General features: G+C 39.2%; 1 protein-coding gene across 2 annotated transcripts; it reads left to right on the top strand.

Annotated features, from left to right (window-relative positions):
- Window positions 1–7: 7 nt before the first annotated feature.
- cdh16 (cadherin 16, KSP-cadherin) lies at window positions 8–22257 on the top strand. 2 transcript variants are annotated; one of them, XM_077519487.1, is made up of 17 exons: window positions 8–513; window positions 607–702; window positions 2408–2542; window positions 2824–2953; window positions 4419–4577; window positions 4884–5080; window positions 8958–9083; window positions 9960–10110; window positions 10672–10884; window positions 11274–11350; window positions 13685–13876; window positions 17490–17731; window positions 17806–17936; window positions 18833–19072; window positions 21040–21156; window positions 21586–21702; window positions 21847–22257. In XM_077519487.1, exons 1-17 carry the CDS (start codon window positions 469–471, stop codon window positions 21945–21947), a joined length of 2469 nt encoding a protein of 822 aa, XP_077375613.1. In that variant the 5' UTR covers window positions 8–468; the 3' UTR covers window positions 21948–22257. The 2 variants fall into 2 exon arrangements, with proteins under 2 accessions (XP_077375613.1, XP_077375612.1); XM_077519486.1 differs by having other exon boundaries at window positions 110–513; window positions 21040–21159.
- Window positions 22258–22493: the final 236 nt, after the last annotated feature.

Here is a 22493-nt window from a genome sequence, read left to right as displayed (position 1 = left end):
CTCTTGTTTTTCCTTTGGTGAGATAAAAAATGTTTCGGTTCAGTGAAGTTGTTTGAATATTCATTTGAGGTGATCAGCAGAATGGTGCTACTCTGGCTTTGGTTTCACGGGAAGGAAACATGGTAGTTAAGCGTGGATATTTGATTGCGTTAACCATTAATCCACCGAGGGAGTAGAAGAAGGAGACTTTTTCCAGCCAATTTAAACTCTGCTCACACCTCTCAAAGGGAACACATCATTTGAAGGAGGTAGGAGTCAACAAAACATTGTTTTTAAAGATTGTCTTTACTATCTTTTCATACTGTATTTTTTGTTGTTGTTGTTATTGAAGTGTCGCTTGAACTTTTGATAGGTTACACATTGCAATGACAAAACAATATCATGCTTGTGATTCAGTAACAAGAACAATCTGTTGATTCCGGTCTGAAGCCACATGGGTTGTGCATGTTTTGACATTTGCAGGCAGTCATGGCTGATTGTCGGGCTGGGCCAACACGTGTTTTGGCAGTCACAGTAAGATCCTTACATTTTAATCGATTGAAACATTTTTGCCACATGTAATAGGGAAGGTGATGTGAAAAACATTGCTATGTGGTTGCTTTCCAGGTGCTGATAAACATATTTGCATCTTGCTTAGGAGCAAACGTTAAAATAGGCGTTCCAGAGAACTATGATGGCATTTTCCCGTGGTATTTATCCAAGGTAAGACCATTGTCATAATGACTATACATATATACACACGGTCACATATATATATATATATACACACACACAGGGATTTTACCATAAAATTTAGTCACAAATCAAGGGAATGTTACTAGGAACATTACTATTAAAAATGTATTGTTTTCTGACGATTAAAACCCTTTGCTGCATATTAAGTAAAGATTCTCAATAAAACTTGGATGTTATATGCACTATATTGTTAATAATGAAAAGGGGAAGACTTCATAACTCAATGTAATACAGTACCATATATATATATATATATATATATATATATATATATATATATATATATATATATATATATATATATATATATATATATATATATATATATATATATATATATATATATATATTTGAGCTGTCAAACGATTACATTTTTAAATCAGATTAATCACATCTTAGAACTTTGATTAACAAGGCTTTTTTTAATCAATTTTTTTGGCCCGCCAAATTTAAATAGCACCTATTATGTGTTAAATTTTTAGACATTTAATGTTATGACGTCTTCAAAAATTTTGATCCATTGCACACGCTCATCCTCTTTTTCTAATCAGTCGATTACTTGCAGAATTTAAAATGGAAAATGAATGACGCCAATAGTTTGACATGAACAAATGTTCTGAATGTCAAATGCAAACATTTATTAAATGCTTTACTTTAATGCATGTAGTTATGTTTATTGCTGAAACACAACCTGTGCTACCTTTAACGTCACCATCCGCTGTCAGCTAAAGGATCTGCGGTCAAAATTAATAGTGTGATTAATTAATCATTAATGCCTTAAGTTTTTGGTGGTTAATTAATTAGTTAACGCTTTAACTTTGACAGCACTAGTTGATATATAGAACTAAATATAGAACTATTAAATTGAATCTGATTCAATCAGGTATACAGTACATAGACTGAGGCTGGCGAATGCACATATAGACCACATCAGCGTCAAAGACAGCAATAGAAAAAAAACAAAAAAAACACTGCGACCTTTTTCACAGAATGAAATCCATCTATCCAATAGTAGAAGCATATCTTTTTCTCCCGAACATTACATGCCTTTTAACCAATCAAATGGTCTATAGGAAGGCACAAAAGCATCTGTCTCTTTATGTCTCACTCCGCACTCAAGGTTGAAGATTAGTGCGCATGCTGCCATCATCACCCGGCTTGATATTGCTTTGAAGAATTCACACTGAGCTTTTTCATTCAGTCCAGCTAGTCCGGTGGGCAGTCGGCACTCAAACGGCCCCTGCATTGTGTGCGATTTGTTTACTTGGTGTCATCACGTCATCTCGCATCGACACACGGTCACGCTTTGTGGAAAGAATTCGTGTTATTAACTTCTCAAATAATGACCCCACTTAGGTTTCTATAAATAGAACAGGCCTAATAATTGGGTCGTGTTTAAATGTTGCTGAATGCGGTTTGCGCACTCGATAGTGCTGTACTTTACTTCTCATTTATGGACAACGAAAATATATTTTTCATCATCATGAATGATCTAGCAAAGCTGCAAACAAATTGATCTCTTTGGGTTCAGTAGAGAGCATCATATTTTGCATTCTGCTTGTTTTAAATATGTGATGATGGTGAATGACAGCATCCGGAGGATGAAACATTTTCAGTTTACAGTTTGAGTTTTGATTGTTTGCTTTTCAGACTAACATTGTGTGCTCCTCAGCTTCACAGTCTTTCAGGCAATTACAGTGACTTGGCGGTAACAGGAGATGATGAAGGCATATTTGGAGTGGACTCTCAGTTTCTTTATGCTCTAAAACCACTGGACCGGGAGAAGCAGCCATCCTACTCTCTGCAGGTATTTAGGCATTATGTAGCAGTGTTTCTTAAATTACGCAATTTACTTCAGTTTAAAAACATAATGCTGTGTAATAAAAAGCAGTCCGTTTCCATGGAAATGTAAGAATAGGATTGAAGGTGAATAATAAGAGACTTTACAGATTTTTATTGTGGTCCATGGTGTCTTTATTGTTTCCCTCAGAGGATTCTTGTGACTGTGTTGAACATGGCGTGTGCGATGAAGGTCTTAACAAAACATGCAGGATGAAAGTCACCGGTTCCTTTTCTGGGTCTTCCAAGGTGTCCTTCAGAATGTCAGGGCAGCGCCAGAGCTTCACGGTCGACGTGTGCGTCATCGACAAGAACGACAACGTGCCCGCTTTCATTCAAGAGAGCATGAGGGGCAGCGTGCAGCTGGGCCTTCTTAAAGGTAGGAGAGCCCCGCCCACAAGGCTTTGAATATGCTATTTAAATGTCTCATTTACGCAGGTATGACGTACGGCATGTGGCTGATTGACTGAGGACGCACTTCAATTGGAATGGCACTAATTAGAGTGCATACCTCTGCCAAGGCTTGATTGAAATTGTTTGAGTTCATCATCAAGAAGAAAAAGAGAAACTACGGCTCGGGGGCCATTTGCAGTCCGCTGTTCTTTTTTTTTTTTTTTTTTAGTAGTCCACTGCATATGCTCAAAATAACATTTGGCATGGCCTGCAATGCTATAAAAAATGTGCTAGAAGTGTAGCTGTTGAAAAATAATTTGTAATGGGGTCTACGACGATTAAACTTTTCTCGGTATGCTAAGACACAAATTTACAGCTAAAATAACAGAACTCCGATTTTCAGAAAAAAATGAAATTACTTGCCTCATCACATTTAACAGAAAGCCTTGACGTAGCAGTTTTCCAAAATAAAAACATTACACAAAGAATGTAGACTTGGTTGTTGATTGATCGGTAACATGGTGAATCAGCAATTAGCTGTTATGCTGCACTCAAATGGAATTAGATGAGAAAAAACTGAAGTTAGTACCAAAATGCTTTTAATCTAGATTAAAAATGCTGATTAAGGTCTTTAAAAGCATCTCTGCAACCAATTTTTCCAAAATGTTGTTCTTGCCTTGTACATTCTTTTAGTAGTTATAGCAAACTATTTTTTATTTAATTACGTTGCTTTTAAATGTCTTATTTTTTTCACTTTTTTTATTTTTTATTCTTTTGCTGGTAAATGCCTTTGAATGTTGTATTTTAACTATCTGAAGCAGTACACTGTGTATTATATACACTATGTAAATAAGCTTCCTTGCCTTGCCATTATTTTACTGTTTTATACATAATAATAATAATAATAATAATAATAATAATAATAATAATAATAATAATAATAATAATAATAATAATAATAATTTAATGCCCTTGGAGGGAAAAGTTTGGATACTCCAGGGCTCAGCAATACAGTTCCACACAAGTCAATAAAATAAATCCACATGAGAAATTGGGAACAACAGTCAGACTCACATTTATGTTTTTTTTTTTTTTTTTTTTTTTTTTAGCACAGCAGCATTTGGCAGGATATGTTGTATTGGCCCAAATCCAAGCAGACAATAAACTGCTTAACATCTTTGTAAAGACTTCTCAAAATTGAATTTAATAGTTTTTGGTTCTGTAATTTTTGTTTAATCCTGCCTAATGTGAATTTAATTCACTGTAATGTAATACCTCACCTCTCACTATTGTACTTACTTGACATCCTGCGTAAGTCACTTGATGCTTTCTAATGTGATCATATACGATTCATTCATGCTTAGCATCAAGTTTGCTGTTCGTGTAAAGAGGACTGCAGTACTGACGCAAATCTCTTTTGACATTGCACCCGCCACATGTGTGTGTCTCAGGGATACCCTTCATGCAGGTGGAGGCGCTCGATCGTGATGACCGCAACACTGCCCACGCTGAGCTGCGTTTCCGCCTCATGGAGCAGACACCCAGAATCCCCTCCCCTCAGATGTTCTTCATCGATTCCATCACTGGCGAGGTTTCTCTCACTGAGGACGGTCAGTCCTTTACAAGCTGGCAAATGTCATTATCCGATATTGTACGCCTGAACCATAAACAATATACATTTTCAATGACACTTACAACAAAATAGCCAAAGTAAGATTATGATTTACTGTCAATGAGCAAGGCATTTAAATTTCCATACAAGTAATTGGTGACATCAGCTGCCATCTCATCCATTGATTGAACCGCCAACTTCATTCACATCCCACATTCTTAACCACTCCACCATCTTTCAATCAAATGAAGTTTTAAACTAAATACTCGATTAATTGAAAGTAGAATCTTCCCATCATTACCAGGAGCTTCAACACTGGACCCTGAGATGTGCGGCAGATATAAACTATCAGTGATGGTTAAGGACATGGCTGGGAAATCAAACGCTTTCTTCACCACTGGCATCGTCACCGTTGAGGTGACAGGCAATACTTGGGCATCGCCTGATCCCGTACGATTGCAGGAGAACCTCCCGGGCCCGTATCCCATCGCCATCTCCCAGGTAAAACCGCCCAAATACCCTCGTCCTCTTATAATCTGGCAGACTGACAATGGCAATAACAAAACAAAACACTCCAACACTGCAACATTCAAGCTATTTTTATATTCCGTTCCACCACAGAAAGTGTTCCACAATACAGAGTTTGTGCAGTTGCATCTATATCATATTACAATGAACTCAACTGTCAATAACCGGTATGATGTAGAGTGGCATCACATTGCCGGTTGCTGTTTTTAGGGCCTCTCAGCTTCTTGCTGAAAGACCAAATTCTGAATTATTGATGCTATTTAAATGCCATGGATCTTTTCAGGCTACATCCTGACTGAGTCACTTGAACTCACAATAATCATTCACTTTCCCCCTTCACCACTTGCCTACCACAGTTGGGTTTTGTTTTGTTTTGTTTGCTTACATATTCAAAATTAATTTCTCCTTACATGTCAGCATATGTGATGGCTACTTTTCTGTATGTTGTGAAAATCAATACAGCATTGTTTCAATGAAATTCAAGGTTCCAAATTATATTCTCCAAGTTTACAGCTTTGAGTTTTATGTATCTGACTGGACCACAAACTACACTCTAAAAACAATTGTGTCAAAAATAACCAAATATGCGTCAGTAAGGGACTGACCCAACTTCCGGGGATAAATGTTCAACACAAAAATATAGTCAAAATGAATAACCCACATAACCTGAAACACTGGGTTGTTCTGTACAAAACTACCCCCCAAAATTGGATCGTATTGTACTAAATTAAAAAAAATATAAAAATAAGTTATAGGGGAAGTCAACCCAAAACATTCCTCTAGTAAAATATGTTTTATGCACCCCTACTAGACTAAGCATAGCATTCTAATTAATATTGCGTTTGTGGAACACTAATTAGGCAGCAAAATCTCCATCAATCAAAATTACCTGAATCCCTGGAGGCAGCCATTTTGCCACTTGATATCGACCCAAAATGACATCACAGTTGCCCAAGGCTCAGTTAATAACTAGTCACGGCTCACCTGCTTTCTGAGTGTGGTCATGTGACGTTCGCAAGCTGAGCCGTGATTGGTCGTTACCTTAGCCCCGAGTAACTATGTCATTTGCAGTCGACAGCAGGTGACAAAATGGCCACCCCCTGAGATGGATAACAACAAGCGGATTTTGCTGCTTAATTCATGTTCCGCAAATGCCATTTTGAGGCTAGTCGGGCTGCATAGAACATCCATCCATCCATTTTCTTGACCGCTTATTCCTCACAAGGGTCGCGGGGGCTGCTGGCGCCTATCTCAGCTGGCTCTGGGCAGTAGGCAGGGGACACCCTGGACTGGTTGCCAACCAATCGCAGGGCACACAGAGACGAACAACCATCCACACTCACACGCACACCTAGGGACAATTCGGAGCGCCCAATTAACCTGCCATGCATGTCTTTGGAGTGTGGGAGGAGACCGGAGTACCCGGAGAAGACCCACGCGGGCACGGGGAGAACATGCAAACTCCACCCAGGAAGGTCCGAGCCTGGACTCGAACCGGAGACCTCAGAACTGGGAAGCGGACGTGCTAACCACTCGACTACCGTGCCGCCCTGCATAGAACATATTATTGTATTTTGGGTGGTCAGTACCTTTTTGACCCATACTGGGTTATGTTTTACCCAAATATTTTTAGAGAGTGGCTTCACGCTAAAAACAGAAATAAACGTATTTTTGTTTTTTGCACAAAACAACTCCACAAAAATTGGGTCATTTTGCATGTTTCTTCTTGTGAATAAAAAAAAAATAAAAAAATAAATTAAAAAAAAGGCAAAAACTTTTTTACGTTTTGTACAAAACAAACCAGAAAGTTGGGACAAATTGACCCAAGTCGTGGAACGGTAAAACCAAATTGGGTTATTTTTGACCCAACCATTGTTGAAAGTGTACACTATACAGTATAAATATCTCACAAGACCTTTGATAATCATTTGTGAAAGAAATAAGTCATTCGATTGAGTCAAGGGTGGAAAAAGAAACCTCTTCCGATATTGCTCCTGGTTTTGAATCATATGACTTGAATGTGAGTCAGGGAGCCCAGCAGGTAGTGAACATCACAACAGCCCCCTTCCTCCTCCTGCTTTCTGTCACCACGCCCACACTCGCCTCTCATCTCTCCTGTATTACAGTCCCGTCCACCCACTCAAAGTGTGGATCGCAAGTGTAGGCATGTTTGATTGTCACAGCCACAAATAATTGCATGTTTCATTTAGTTTGCCCGTCATCAGCGTTAATAGCAGCATAATGTTCCCTCTTTAGGTGAACAAGGAAAGTGGCTGTAAAGTATATACAGTACCGTATGTATTGTACATTATGTTTTTTTCAACTGAAATAGAAATCTATATTCAGGCTTGTAATGACTTATTTCATTGTTGTTATTTACAAACGTCTAATTTCCTGCCTAAAATGTGTGATTGTGGAAAGCAATCAGTCAAGGCACTTGGATTTAGTAATGCAATCTAGTGAGACTTTGGAGTGGAAGAGAAGTGTCACTCTCTGTGAATGGTTCAGTCAAGGCTCTTTACTACATCATATCACTTTCACTGTAATTTTTTTGGGCAGCAAAATTGATGTGCGCCTCTCGACATTTGTCATTGGCACTTAAACTCGGATTAAATCCCAAATCATATTCATATCCATGTGCAGCTGACGCTAGTTGCATCAAAGTTGTTTTTTTTTTGTATCTGAAATATGAATGGCATTACTAAAGTGGCTCTTGGGAATGGCTCATATTATATAACATAAAATGTAAAATGCAGTTGTTTCAGACTCATTTTAGCAGACTAAATAACAAAGTAGAAATGTTGGTATATTTTGGTTTAGACCAAGTAGGAACATCTTTATGCCCATTGGAATTATGTGTAATATCAACATTTTAGCTCCGTCAGTGATAATAATATTGCTGTTTTAATTTTTTTAGCTCAAATATTTGCCCTGTCTCTTGTAATAATTACTTGTTCAAAGCACACAGCAAAATGGTTAATAGAAATAATTATTTAGATTTTATTGGTGCTTTATTGAGTTTGATTTTTACTTACTTATTTGCACAAATTAATATCTTTTTTTTCCATTTGTTGAAATCATCTTAATTCAGCTGCTATAAAGTAAAACCTCATCCCTATGTCTGTAAATTATTTTCATCTAATGACTGACCTTTCAGTCTGATTCATAATTAACAAAAAAAAAAGAAAAAAAAAAAAAAAAAAAAAAGATTTGCTTACCTCTCTAACGGTATGTTTCATGTTTGGGCATTTTCTGCATGAAATGATGCAACCCAAACACACACTATCTATGGGAGACAGGAGGAACCCTTCAAACAATAATACAGACTCTTTAGTGTCACAAGGTCCAGAAACACGCTAACACTAAAAGGCGGCCAGCTGGGTAATGTTTTGATATGTATACAAAAGCATTTGGCCACTCGTCTACAGAGACAAGCGTGACGGTGACTTGAGGAGATACACGTGTGTTGTGTATGTGTTTTGGCTGCACTAGCCTCCGCTCCTTGTTGGGTGCTGCTGGACTGCGTCTGAGGCCCTTTCCGCCACGCCGCAAAGCACAAGGCCTGTAAAGAAGAGCGGAAAATCCCCTTCAGTCCGCATAGTTAGTTTTGGCTACGCTCTCTGTTTCACATCATCAGCTGGCTCCTTATCATGTAAACAACGGGTGGCTTAGCTTTCCGCATACAGAGCCTCTTGAATTGCTCTAAGAGTTGATAATAAATACTCACTTTTTATAACACACGCAAAGCGAGGTCCAATCCTAAAGTGCTGTGTAGTTTTCAAAGTTGCACAACATAATTTGTTAAATTGATTACACTTCACGATGAGTGCCCATGTGCATGTTTATCAAGGTGAAATGGAGTGGAAGTCAAGCCGAATACAGTCTCGAGGGGGAGTTTCCAGAGATGCTCTTCACCATCAGTAGAGAAGGAGTCATTTATCTCAACGCACCTCTGGACAGAGAAACCCAAGACCAGGTCTGTCAACTTGCAAGCTAAACATCTCCTGGACCTGCTGTGCAATTAATGTTTAAAAGATGTAAACACTAATGTAGCCACAAGCCTCTGTTTACGTGTGGTGGTAATGTTGTGTCAAAGAGCACCAAAGCGGCTGTATTGGAATCTTTACTTGAAGTATGTTACTTTCAAGAATCTTTTCACTTTTAATTAAAGCGGAAGTGAAACCATTTTCTTTCTTTCTTTCTTTCTTTCTTTCTTTCTTTCTTTCTTTCTTTCTTTCTTTCTTTCTTTCTTTCTTTCTTTCTTTCTTTCTTTTTTGTTTTCTTTCTTTCTTTCTTTCTTTCTTTCTTTCTTTCTTTCTTTCTTTCTTTCTTTCTTTCTTTCTGTCTATGCAGCTCCACTGGTCTAAATTACAAAAAAAAATACATTTGTGGAATAACAGTTATGAAACAAAATCCAGCCATTTTTATTATTATCAGAAGGCGGCCATTTTGCCACTTGCTGTCAACTGAAGAAGACATCAATGTTGCTCAGAGCTGGCAACAATCAATCAGAGCTCATGTGTTTTCTGAAGCTGCGCTGTGATTGGTTGTTACCTGAGACCTGAACAACACTGATGTCATCTTCAGTCGACAGCATATGGCAAAATGGCTTCCCCCTGAGATGAATAAAAAAAAAACGGCTGCATTTTGCTGCTTAACTCATCATCCACTAACGCAATATTAACCATAATAACATATTTAGACCAGTGGGGCTGCATAGAATATATTGCCAAAAAATTTTTTTTGGTTGACTTCCACTTTAATCTTAAATCAGCCGTATCATGTTTGTCTAAAGTAACTATTCATCAAGAGCTTAAATATTGCAACGAATTCTTCTCTTTGCTTGAGTCAGTTCCTCATCAGCATTGTGGTGGAACGTCCAGATGGCCGAGAGATCGCCAAGCCGGTGGAGTTAAGAGTCATGGTGGGTGACGCCAATGACAACAGACCAACATTTCCACAGGCTCAGTACCACACTGTGGTCAAGGAACTGGCTTCTCGAGGTGGGTGAGCACTACTCTTTGCTATACAATAATATAAAAATCATTGAGACTGTCAACAGATTGGCACTTTAATGTCTTTTTTTTTTTTTTTTTTTTTACAACATTGTAAACATATTTCAGCTCCAGAAATGTATGTTTTAAAGAAAAATCTGCAATATAGTGTCACTACGATAGGTGATGGAGCTGTACGGTATTCTAAAAAAAGACAAAAGACAGCTTTTTTTTAAGCAATACATGTTTGAATAATTGTACGATTTCTAGCAATAATTTACTAATTTGACGAATTATCAGCAAACTTTTTAATTTTTTTTTATTTAAAAGATATTCTTTAAACATGGATAAGAGAAAGGCACAGTACATAAAAAAAAAAAAAAAACTTTGGTCATCCATTGCATATAAACCTTCTAAAAAACACACACAGGGTTGTGACACATGAGGTCCTGTGATAAAAGCTTTTTTGGCATTTGCCTTTATTATTTCAAGGAAAAATTAAGCTCCCAATCCTGTTGCACAGACCAGAGACTTAAAACTGACTGGCGCATATTTTGACTTTATCCCCAGGAACGGAGATCTTGACAGTTCAAGCAGCTGACAATGACGATCCCAAGACGGACAATGTGCGAATCTTCTACCGCTTGGTTGGCCAAATCCCGGAGAGCCCCCGCGCTCTCTTCAGAGTGGACCGGGACTCGGGTGTCATCTCGGTCCAAGCAGACAGCATGGAGGGAACAGCACCACAGTACACGCTCACCATCACTGCTGAAGATGCAAAAGGTGACGGAATAGTTATTATTTATTACACGCTCTCTTACCTTAGTTTTGACGGCTCCATTTTTCATAGAACATGTCATTATCCTAAAAATAAAAGGCCGTAAATAAATACTGTATACTGTGTTTGTGTTGATAAGTTAACATTTTAGTGATTGGGGAAAGAAAAATATATCAAATATTAAGTCCCATCACAGTGCTTCAACAACAGCGGTAGCCTAGTTCACACTTAAAGATTGGCCAATAAACAGGAAGTATAAACATCTGCTGCGTGAGTCATGCATGAGGATGAGATGGAGGCAAGATGAGGTACTTGCTGTTCCTTCCTCATCTTTTATTGGCATTCTGGCCTGACCCTGAGTCACCAATAAAAGGTGTAACGATGTCCCTGGCAGGTCTGAACAGTTCGTGTACTGTGGTGGTGACAGTGCAAGACGAGAACAACAACCCACCAGTCTTTTCCCAACATGAGGTAAGACAGAACTGCCTGCGATGAAAATGTTCATCAGTAGAAGTAAACAGAACGAAAAACCTGACCAATATGAACGGCTATATGCCTGCTGACCATGACTCTCCAACTCACTGATTTAATTTTCCTGGCGGGGGACTAAATAAAGCATGCCCTCTAATCCAAGGCTCATGGAGATGGCAACGTGTTATCTGAGTTTTATTCTCTTCTTTGTATTCCATGTAGACAATGCTCTTACAGTTTAATCACATTAGCTTCCTTTGCAGAGAAAGTTTCCACTGGTGTATTTTTAGAGCAGCCCACCATCCCGCAGCAGAGCACTACTATGCTGAAAATGACATCAGTTATTTCAGAATCTGAATCAAAACTAACAATCCCTTTCTTCAACTTGCTTAGCTTGTCATCCAATCTCAGCAAAGATATACAGTAGGCTCCGGCTGTGACCCTGCATAGATGTTATTGATGACGGCTGGACCAGAGGCCGTTAGACAGAGCCCACACACTCCCGCCCACATGTGCCATCTAACAGAAAAAAAGAAAAGTCATGACGGTTGAGTGATGCGTGGGAGAGCCATCACGCTGTGTTAAGTCATTCTGCTTTTCTTTGTCAGTCTGGAGTCACTCTGACAGCCCGTGCACGCATTAGGAGCCATGAAAGAATATGCTTGAAGGTTAGAAATAATTTATTTTAGCGCTTTTAGCAGGTTTTACCATTTGCGGCCAGCCATCCATTTTCTGGAGGCGCTCAGCATATGTAAAACATAACTTTTGACCCCGCCTGCAACCCTATTGGGTACGGGTTCTGAAAAAGCGTGTTATCCAAAATGGGTGCGACACATTTTCTAAGGCTACTGTGTGAACCATTATGCATCTGCAAAGTGAACCGCACGCGCAGAAGAAGAGACGACGTCACTCACACCGCTATGTTTACGGAAGTAAATATATATGTTCCAACCATTGACTTTTATAATTCCGTCATTGGGGCTCATATTTTTACCATCTCTTATCTAGGAGAGATGCAGGAGGATGTACGAATAATACTTGGTGAAAACGAGGCCTTTTCAAGCTCATTTCACTCAGACGTCTCCTACCGATGACGTCGCGTCATTCCCGCGCATAATACATGAGCCCTCTGCGTAGCTAAATTAAAATCACCACAAATGTCAACTTTTTATGACTCATCTTTCAAGTGGGACTAAATTAACGTCAACTATAAAGTCACAACTGTTACTCAAACAACTTTGCTGATTCACGTACGGCTCCCGAGGCGAGCAATGCCACCGCCCACGTGGAGCACATATTGGACTTTTGATGACGTAGAGGTCGATATTTGCGACTTGGCCGTTCTATAAAAATTCTGATACGTATCTGATCTAGGACCACACATGAAAGCAACCCGGGTCGGATATGAAAAAAATCGGGATTGAGCCGTTCACACTGACATAATTTGGGTTGCATTTGCCTGCAGTGTGAATGTAGCCTAACTTATAGAGCTTAAATAAACTATGTACAAATAAACAATGTGAAACTAAAATAATAACATTTCTCTTAAAAGTACCACGTAAATTAATACATTTCAATTTCAGAAGCAAATGTTTTCCTCCACTTTGTGCTGTCTCTGTCAATGTCTGATTTGTGTTACTGTGCCACTTTAATCATTCATTAAGATCTTCAAATTAAACACTGCTTTAAAAATCATGGACCGATAAATTGGTGTCCCACTGTATCTATCTACCCATAAAGTCCCAATCCTACAGTCCATGCACCAACTGCAGATACTCACACACAAACAGTGAGGTGGAAAATGCTCTTGAGCAGGTCACGCCTGAGCAGAGCAGCATTTTCCATGGCCTTGTGAAGCCAGCGACAACTAGGCTGATGTGGGAGGTGAGTGGTGACAGGGCTGGGTTCAGCGACCCTGCGGCTGGGGCAGCCAGATCAGAGGCATGCTGCTTCACTAGAGGACATTAGTGAGTGGCAGATTAAAAGGCTTTCTAAACTGGTGTGTTAATAAAGGTTAGCCAACACGAGGAGGGCAACAGGCCACAATGCAGGGTGGGCCGACACTTGTTTAGAAAGACCACGGATTCCAAAGTTGTTCTAACGTCTTCGTACAAGATTTTAGTGACTGTGTGCATTTTCTCCATTCCTTCAGAAGAAAAATGAAGACAACCTCATTGATGTTGGACCTGAAAGAATGTTAATTTAATCTCCAAAGTGTTCATAGGGTTGAGCTCATGTTAACTTTTGTTGGGTACATTGCCAGTGAATAATAATTAGCCAGATAAACCTCACTGTTGATATGCAGTAATACATTTTCTGTTACTTCCCGGGCAGTATGGACCCTTCCACATCTCTGAGGATGCTCCAGTAGGCACCACAGTAACAGCTGTCCTGGCAGGGGATGCTGATGTTCGTGGAGGAGACAGCTGGCAAGTGAATTATCGTTTAGAGTCCGGGAACGAGGAAGAAGTCTTCTCGTTGCTGACAGACAGGCAAACCAATGAGGTTTCACTTGTCCTTTCAAAGGTAAACAGTCGGGAAAATAGGCATAATCATCTTCAACTTTTTATTTATTTTTATTCTTTCATTCAATACATGTTGACATTGAACATTGATTGATTTGCAATTGATTATTATCATGATTAATAATTTATTTTTGATTCTTTTATGAGTCTTCTTGTGACAAGAGTATCAGTATATGTATGCTAACAGTTTCAGAAGACTGTAATACAAATTTGTCAGTTAGTTAGTTAGTTAGTTAGTTAGTTATGATATTTCATGTTGTGTTCATTTCCATATTGAAGAGAAGAAAAAGTAATCAAACAAGCTAGGCTAACTGTTAGCTTATTTGGTAAATACTGTGCTATATGTCCATCCATCCATCCATTTTCTTGACCGCTTATTCCTCACAAGGGTTGCGGGGGGTGCTGGCGCCTATCTCAGCTGGCTCTGGGCAGTAGGTGGGGTAACCCTGGACTGGTTGCCAGCCAATTGCAGGGCATACAGAGACGAACAACCATCCACACTCACAAGCACACCTAGGGACAATTCGGAGCACCCAATTAACCTGTCATGCATGTCTTTGGAATGTGGGAGGAGACCGGAGTACCCGGAGAAGACCCACGCAGGCACGGGGAGAACATGCAAACTCCACCCAGGAATGGCCGAAGCCTGGACTCGAACCGGAGTCCTTAGAACTGGGAGGCGACGTGCTAACCAGTCCTGTGCTGTATGTATTTTTTTTTTTAAATTTATGAGTCTTCTCGTGAAAAGAGTATCAAAAATGTATGCTAACAATTTCATAATACTGTGATACAAATTTGTCAGTCAGTCAGTCAGTTAGTTAGTTATCATATTTAATGTGTTCATTTCCATACTGAAGAGAAGGAAAAGTAATCAATCAAGCGAAGCTTGTTAGCTTATTTGGTAAATACTGTGCATTACGGTTGCAAACTCTTTATCTTGTCATTTCTACGTTCTACACGCTATCCAAACACCAGTTGCTCCTCTCTTTATGTCCAGCGGCAATTATTACGTTTCAGGTGACAATCATGCCGTCGGTCAACTCGCTGCTTTAATCAGATCGAGGAGGGAATTTCACTCTCAACAAACCTTGCGCCATTTGCTCAAGATAAACTTTCGGGGAGATCGAATATGGTCCGATTATTCACTTTAATTTCATGTTTGGAGAGGCGATATCAAATAGCTGTCGTTTTTTAAATGATAATTTTTATTTATTGTTTGGTTTTGGCATATAATTGTTTGTGAGCATTTTTAACTTAATGTTCATTTAATTTGTTGTTTGATTTTGGAATATCTAGTTTGTAAGCATTTTAACAATGAGATGGGAAAGAAAATATTCTTCGTAAAATTGATTGCATCCTTACAAGTAGAGAGACAGTTTAAAAAAAAAAAAAAAAAAGACACACTCTCGAAATTAAGTTAAATTTTTTTGCGTCACCAAGCGAGGTCGTTGCCGGAAGGCAGACACATTTATTACTAGAAATCACACCCTGTTCGCAGCCAGAGAGAATAATTAGATTGTATGTGCAGAGACTAATGGCCGTTAAGCACAGGCCAGAGGGCCGGATTTTGAGAATGAGAGCTGAATATAAATCTAAAAATAATTCAGTTGACATGGAAATGAATACAACACTTCAGATGACTCATAATAATGAAATCTGCAGTGGAAATGTTTTTTTTTTTTCAATTGTGAATGTCTGTTCGTGTACCAGTTGCCATGGTTGACCTGACACATGGAGACAACCATTCACACTTATATTCACACTTATTCACACTTGCAACAGACCAAAACATACATAGCTTTTTGACTGTTGGGAGGAAGATGAAGGGAACCCACATACACATAAATAAAATAAATAAAGAGCTACACAAGACATCTCATTAACAGTGGCAATGGAGCAAACAGCTGCATAAAGGGTTTCTTTGTACAATATACTCACAAAAATGCACTTATCTGTTAGTTAGTAAGGAGTGACTTTGAAAAATAAAAACACTGCTAAACATTCAGTCTACTGTATTACGCGTTTTTAGATACCTTTGACATCAAGTAAAAGCCACTGTGGACCTGCATTGCTTAGATGAATGACAGTGGTTACACATGTTCTAATGTGCTGATGCACAATGAGTAGTTTGATGCGTCACTTCCAGTCAGTTACCCATACGTCCCCCGCCAAAGGTCTGCGTTCCCTCTCCCTGGCAACAGAGACGCACTCTGCGCGAGCAGCTTGATGTCAGACAGCAGTTGCTTGATAACATCTTGTTTCACACAGCTTCTCCGAGTGCGTGTGCGTTCATGATTGCGAGTGGGCCGACTGGGTCTCGTCACCCCTTCCGAGAGTCTCTTTACCTCTCCTTCCTGGACTTACATCCTTTTTGACGGCCCTCCAATTTTGTAACTCTGGTATACATCGCCATTAAAGCACCTGGAATTATTTTTGGCCTTTTCCGTACCTACTTAGCCTGATATGTCTGCACTTAACTCTCACCAGAGAACTAATTTGGCTTTTTTGTCACTTACGTGCCCACGATAGTGAGTTTTTTTTTTAACCCACTTATGACATCTCATCAGTGTTGCCAACTCCCGAGTAAGAAAGTAGCGATTGGCAGTCCTAAAAGTCGCTACATGACATCATCGCATAATTTGCATAATTGTTCATTTTCATATAATTGTAATGGCCGCTGTAGAAGAGAGGAAAAATGTGATGGGAGAGGCGGGTCTTCCGTTTTCACTCAGAAAAATGCACTATATAAAATAAGAACGTATACCCGTGAACTCATTCTCAGTCTACACCTCTGGGCTTCTGTTAATGTGTGGTGGTGATTTTTTCCTAAGCCTGTATTTTGCCATTTTGTGTTTGTTTTGTCAACAGCGGGACATTTCTGTGGACAGACAGTTGTTTACCCCTCCAGCCAATCGCAGAGCGGGGGATGGCGGGGGGCATGTCACTCACTGTCTGCAGAGGGGGCTGGGCGAATTTGTCGGCTGCATGACGTCTCTCCTGCGGCAACTTGACAAGCACGCACTGATTTTTTTTTTTAACTCACACAAAAAGCTTGTGTGAGTGAGTGAAAAAAAAAAATCCAAACAAACACAAAATGGCAAAATATAGGCTGGAGGGTGGGGGTTTAGGAAAAAAATCACCACCGCATTAACAGAAGCCCAGAGGTGTAGATTGAGAAGGAGTTCACGGGTATACATCCTGTATTTATATTGTGCATTTTCCTGAGGAAAAATGGAAGACCCCGCCTTTAAAATAACTTCATGACTTAAATGCTTTGTCTAGACCCACATTATATAAATCAATCTGTATTGTTAAATGCTACAATATCAAATGTAATCGAAAATACTGTTATATGCAGTCTCCAGAACACGTAGAAAAGTAGCTAGATTTGTCGCTAGTCAGTTTTGACGGGAAAAAAAAGTCGCCAGATTTAATGAGAAAATTGGCATCAATGCATCTCATCTGAGTTTTAAACAAATATGGACTAAAATATGAGCTCTTTGCAGTGTCTAACATCCACTTTAGTGGTCTTAATTAACAATTTACGTTTAAAAAAAAAAGTTAATATTAAGAACAACTGGACTACAGTTTGTGTTTTCCCTCTGTTTGAGCAGGTTATTGACTTCGAGCGTGAGAGTGAGTACATCCTGGTTCTCAGTGCCCAGAACCCAGTAGCTTTGGTCCGAGGCCGCTACGGTCCTTCATCAACAGCAACCGTATCGATCTATGTTGACGACGTAAACGAAGGTCCAGTTCTATCTCAAAGCCATTATGAGGTGACCGTCAGAGAGGGTGAAGAACCAGGGCGGGTTATTGCCACCATCCGAGGCTATGACCCCGATTCTCACCCAATCAGGTAAATATTCACCATTCATGGGCAAAATTATTGTCATTGAAGTTCCACAGAGGTGCATGAGTTTTTTCCCCTAGATATTCTCTTCAGGGGGACACCAAGAAGTACTTTTCAATCGGGAAATACTCGGGTGAGCTGAAGACTGTGCAAGCATTGGACAGAGAGGAGAACAGTACATACACTATGGAGGTCATTGCAGTGGATGGACGTAAGATGGATTTCATTATTAGTCATTGCTGCACCACAATGGATTGATTAATCTAGTACATAATCAATATAGGTATAATAACTAAATTAAAATTTTTAATATGTAAATTTTAGGTGTCAGGCGATTATAAATTTGTAATCGTAATTTATAACATGACTTCGATAGTTAACTCACGATTAATCACAAATTTTATATCTGTTCTAAATGTACAATAAAATATTTTTTTCTAAGTTGTCATACTTTTGTTAACATAAAAGTGGAAAAAAAATGTTAAACTAATACAAATATGGCTGTATCTCTTAGTCATTGATACGGTAATTTCATAATTCATAAAATTTCGTTAAATTTAAAAAGACGTCCTGTACTGTGAAAAAAAAACAACAACCCAAGTGTGATATTGATTTGTGTTGAGGTAATTTTTCTGCCACTAGATGGCATAATTGCATTTGTACGATATTGGTGATAGCTCAGTGCATTTTTATTTTCATATTAAGAGCTACCTCATCTTAAACATGAAGTAATTTGTGAATTTCTGCACATTTTTAACATTGTAAAAATACACTTGACCCCAGTCTCCACAAATATATGCATTATTATTAAATTTATTACTGCTAAATTTTGACGTGGACGTGTCTGTTGCGTTGCAACTGGAATTCCCCCAGTACAGGCTTTCCAAATAAGTAAAAAAAAATAAAAAATTAGTAGCGTTAAAGGAACTTTGACACCCCTAGTAAATTTATATCAGCCCCAACCAGTACACCTTACCAGATATGCACACTTGTATTTGTATTATTGTGTACAGTACACAGCAGATTAATGCCATTAAGAGATGAAATTATGTGTTTAGTTGTTCCAAATCTACTCATGTCATTTTTTTTATTTTTTTTTAAATCAAGGAAACGCCTCCTTATCTGCATCGACCTTGGTCACGGTGCAAATTCTGGATGTGAATGACAACAGTCCAGTGTTGGTGGGTGACTACTCCTGGAAGTACCTGTGTACCCCTCGCTGGGAAGACCAAGCGCTGGTGCTGGCCTCGAGGGACAGCGATGGCCCGCAGCACGGAGGAAGACTCAACTTCTCGCTAAGGAGCGACGCCACGGTACGACGCAACTGGAAGCTCACTCCCATCAATGGTGAGGTATCACTTTTTGTTTTGATAATGCTATTTTTTTTGAGGGGGGTGTTTACCTTTGCACATTTTGTGACATTGAAAGACGGTTTACTTTGGTTTTATTTAAATAGTTGGTGACAGTAATGTGGATTATAAGCACTTGATTGAGAAAGATTAATAACAGATTGAGCTGAATACTCACACATCTGTAGTCAAGGAAACAGTAATCTGGCCTTGTTGAGTTCCCTACACTTAAACTTGTTTGTCTGTTGGCTCAAGAATGAGACATATTCTTTTCACATACTTTTCATTGCTGTAACGGCATGGGGGTGGGGGCTTGTCTTGCAAATGGATGATTGCTGGTCAAATTCCCCACACTGGTAGTATCCGTAGACCCACCTCACACCAAATGCAACTAAACCTGACAATTCTGATTGATTGATTCATTCATTCATTCATTCATTCATTCATTCATTCATTCATTCATTCATTCATTCATTCCACTGGATTGTATTTATGGTTGTATGGGGGGCTAAATAACAAATGCGCACCGCACTTTTCAGATTTATAGCTATAGCTGCCTATTGTACAGTAAAGAGTTTTGATTGTGAAATACTTTTAGACATATTTTCACATACTTTTGTTTTCGAACATATTTAAATAGGTTCGTACATATTTGCATGTATGTTTAAACATATCTCTCTGTCTGTCTGTCTGTCTGTCTGTCTGTCTGTCTGTCTGTCTGTCTGTCTGTCTGTCTGTCTAACTACCTAGCTAAGCTATCTAAGCTAGCTATCTAGCCTAGCTATCTAAGCTAGCTATCTAAGCTAGCTAGCTATCACCTTGTGTGAATGTGAATGAGCTGTTTACTTTGTTGTTTCCATGGTGGCACACTCAGTCACCACAGTGTAAATATTAGCATGAAATTAGTTTATTATTATTGTTTTTATGGTGGAAAGATAGTTGCGATATACAGGTAGGCCAACAAGGCTATCGGTCCATTTACCACATCTCCACCGCTTTCCTCTCAAGTGTCCACTCTCCCCCTACCCCTCCCCTCTTACCACTGCTTTTGAATGAGCTTGCAGCAGTAATTATAACTTTCAGCTGAACTGCGTGATTTCTTTGGCGTCATCAATGCGTTCTTTCCAGCTCACGGAGGCTAAAAGAAGACTCGCGCGCAAAGTGTTGTACCTCGCCATCAATGGCTGCTGTTTTTCTGTCGATGTGCCCGTCGATGCAAATGAGGCCCCACTTATGTTTGATTTTCCCTCGCAGTAAGTGGTCATGACTCATTCTGTATTTGATGCATTTAATGTGATCAACCTTTGTCATTGTAAAAGCCGACAAAAACAAACCTGCATGGTGTCAAGCCACATATGAAATAGCACACGGAGGAGAAAAACAAAATAGGTAAACAGTTTCTAAAAGTGTTGCACAGCTCTTATGTTGTTTGGACTGGCAAATGTGTTGAACATGAAAGGGGATGACGGTAAGGTGCAAGTGTAAGAAGCTCAGATAAAGGTTCAAACAACTTGATAAATGCTTCTCCTTACAGGGCTGCTCTCACGTCATACACCAGCCGTGTATTTTAAACTGATTTTCACAGATAAGATAAAGAGCCCCAATCCAGTACTCTCCACAAAAGAGTGTGGGTGTTATGTCGCAAGTGAACGTCAAGTGAGTTTGCTGGAGTGACGGACAGCGAGATTTTGATGTGTGTGTGTGTGTGTGTATATTTAGTTGGGCGTGTGTGCGCACGTGCGAGTGCACTGCAAGTATGTTGTCGAGGCCATTTCCATTGAGATGCACAATTTGGTGGCTAAAAGTAGACTAAACTTTACGCCTGCTGGGACCGTGTCTAAGTATTGGCACAGGTAGTAAAACAATTTTGGTGAATGTGATCGAGGTGCAGGCAGACAGATTCACATCAGACTATGCAAGTAAACGTGTATTTTTTTGTTGGTTTTGTTTTTTTCCCCTCCTCAGATACTCACACCAACCTCTCCTTGAACACACCGTATCTGGCCCCCGAGGTTTACACTGTGCCCTTCACCATCTCTGACAGCAGCTCTCCTCCTAGGAGCACCTTTATAAATTTACCAGGTAGTAGTGGTTAGCAACAGCCTTGGATGTTATGGAACACTTGGGGGAAATCAAAACAATGTGGCAGTTTAGCCTTGTTCTATTCTGGTGATGCAGGAGGGTTCAATCACATAGTCTTCTGACCTTTTTTTTTTTTTTCAACTTTTCATGTACTTCTAACAATTTTGGCAAAGAGATAAGGGATGCATTTGGAATGCCTGACAAAGCCATAACACATCACTCTAATACGATCTCACACACTTCCACATAACTTTTGTATAAAAATAAATACAGGTAGAAACTTTTTTTTCTGTAGAAAAACTGCATATTTACATGACTTGTAAAGAACGGCCATCAAATCCCAAGCATTCTATTTATTATATATGCCTGCCCTTGACCTGAATGGTTATTGTGTTGCGATGACCGTGTCGTTCTATCATCTTCTTTTAGTGACAGTGTGTCCTTGCAACATCAGGGGGAACTGCAAAATGGCAGCCAAGCAGCTGCAGGGCATGCCAACTATCCAGTCTGCAGTGGGCACTCTGCTTGGCACATTTGCAGTCATAGGTCAGTATTCATTGGGTAACATCACAATTATTTTTGTTTTGTTTGTATGCTTTCCTCATATACTCTTTCAGTATATGACATTGTGATATGTTATTACCACTGGTCTTGTTATTGTGCTTATTTATTTAATTTTTTACCTTATAGGTATGATCCTCGTTGTTGTGTTTGTGAGACTGTCCTACCAGAACCCCAAACAGCCAGGAAACACAAACCAGGAGAGAGTTCCTCTGAAAATGTCCATCTAAACATGATCATCTCCATCCATTGCACTGATGGATGGAACCGTTCTGCTTTCAGAAAAGTGATGCTGTATTTTCAGTTTTAATCATCTGTAGAGTATTTATGACGATATTTTTAGGTTTTAAGTTTGTCTGTGTCTGAGATATGATGCTGTTTGTTATATATTTAATGCCATTTTAGGTGTAGCTGTTTACATCAGTGCCTTCATTACGCTGCAATATGTAGTTTGTTATGTTAGTCACAATGTATCTTTTACGTTATTCTTTGCCTTCTGAAATTGATAGAGAATTGTAAAACCATCATCAGATTGTAAAAAAAAAAAAAAAAAAAAAAAAACATTAAAGCCTCTCACTTCAACTACTGAACTTACAGCTGTACCTTTTCTGTCCCTTTTTTTCTGCTGCCGAGCTATTCCCATATCACATCAGGATGCCGGTCAGAACGCTCCCAATGATGCAGCCGTAGTAGGACACAAGCAGTTGCTGTGAAAGTGTAATCTTACAGAGTGCTCTCAGAAAATATAATCACTTTAGCGTCTTTATTTACCAAAA

Source organism: Festucalex cinctus, chromosome 4 (genome assembly GCF_051991245.1).
Source record: "Festucalex cinctus isolate MCC-2025b chromosome 4, RoL_Fcin_1.0, whole genome shotgun sequence".
Taxonomy (NCBI): Eukaryota; Metazoa; Chordata; class Actinopteri; order Syngnathiformes; family Syngnathidae; genus Festucalex; species Festucalex cinctus.
Note: the sequence above shows the minus strand (reverse complement) of the source record. Positions and strands in the feature narration are given on the sequence as shown.

Bases quoted from the DNA above. Each gene is read 5' to 3' on its own strand.
- cdh16 (XM_077519486.1), top strand. From the start codon at position 469: ATGGCTGATTGTCGGGCTGGGCCAACACGTGTTTTGGCAGTCACA. The intron at 703-2,407 runs GTAAGACCATTG...TGTGCTCCTCAG, and splicing joins TCCCGTGGTATTTATCCAAG to CTTCACAGTCTTTCAGGCAA. The intron at 2,543-2,823 runs GTATTTAGGCAT...GGGTCTTCCAAG, and splicing joins AGCCATCCTACTCTCTGCAG to GTGTCCTTCAGAATGTCAGG.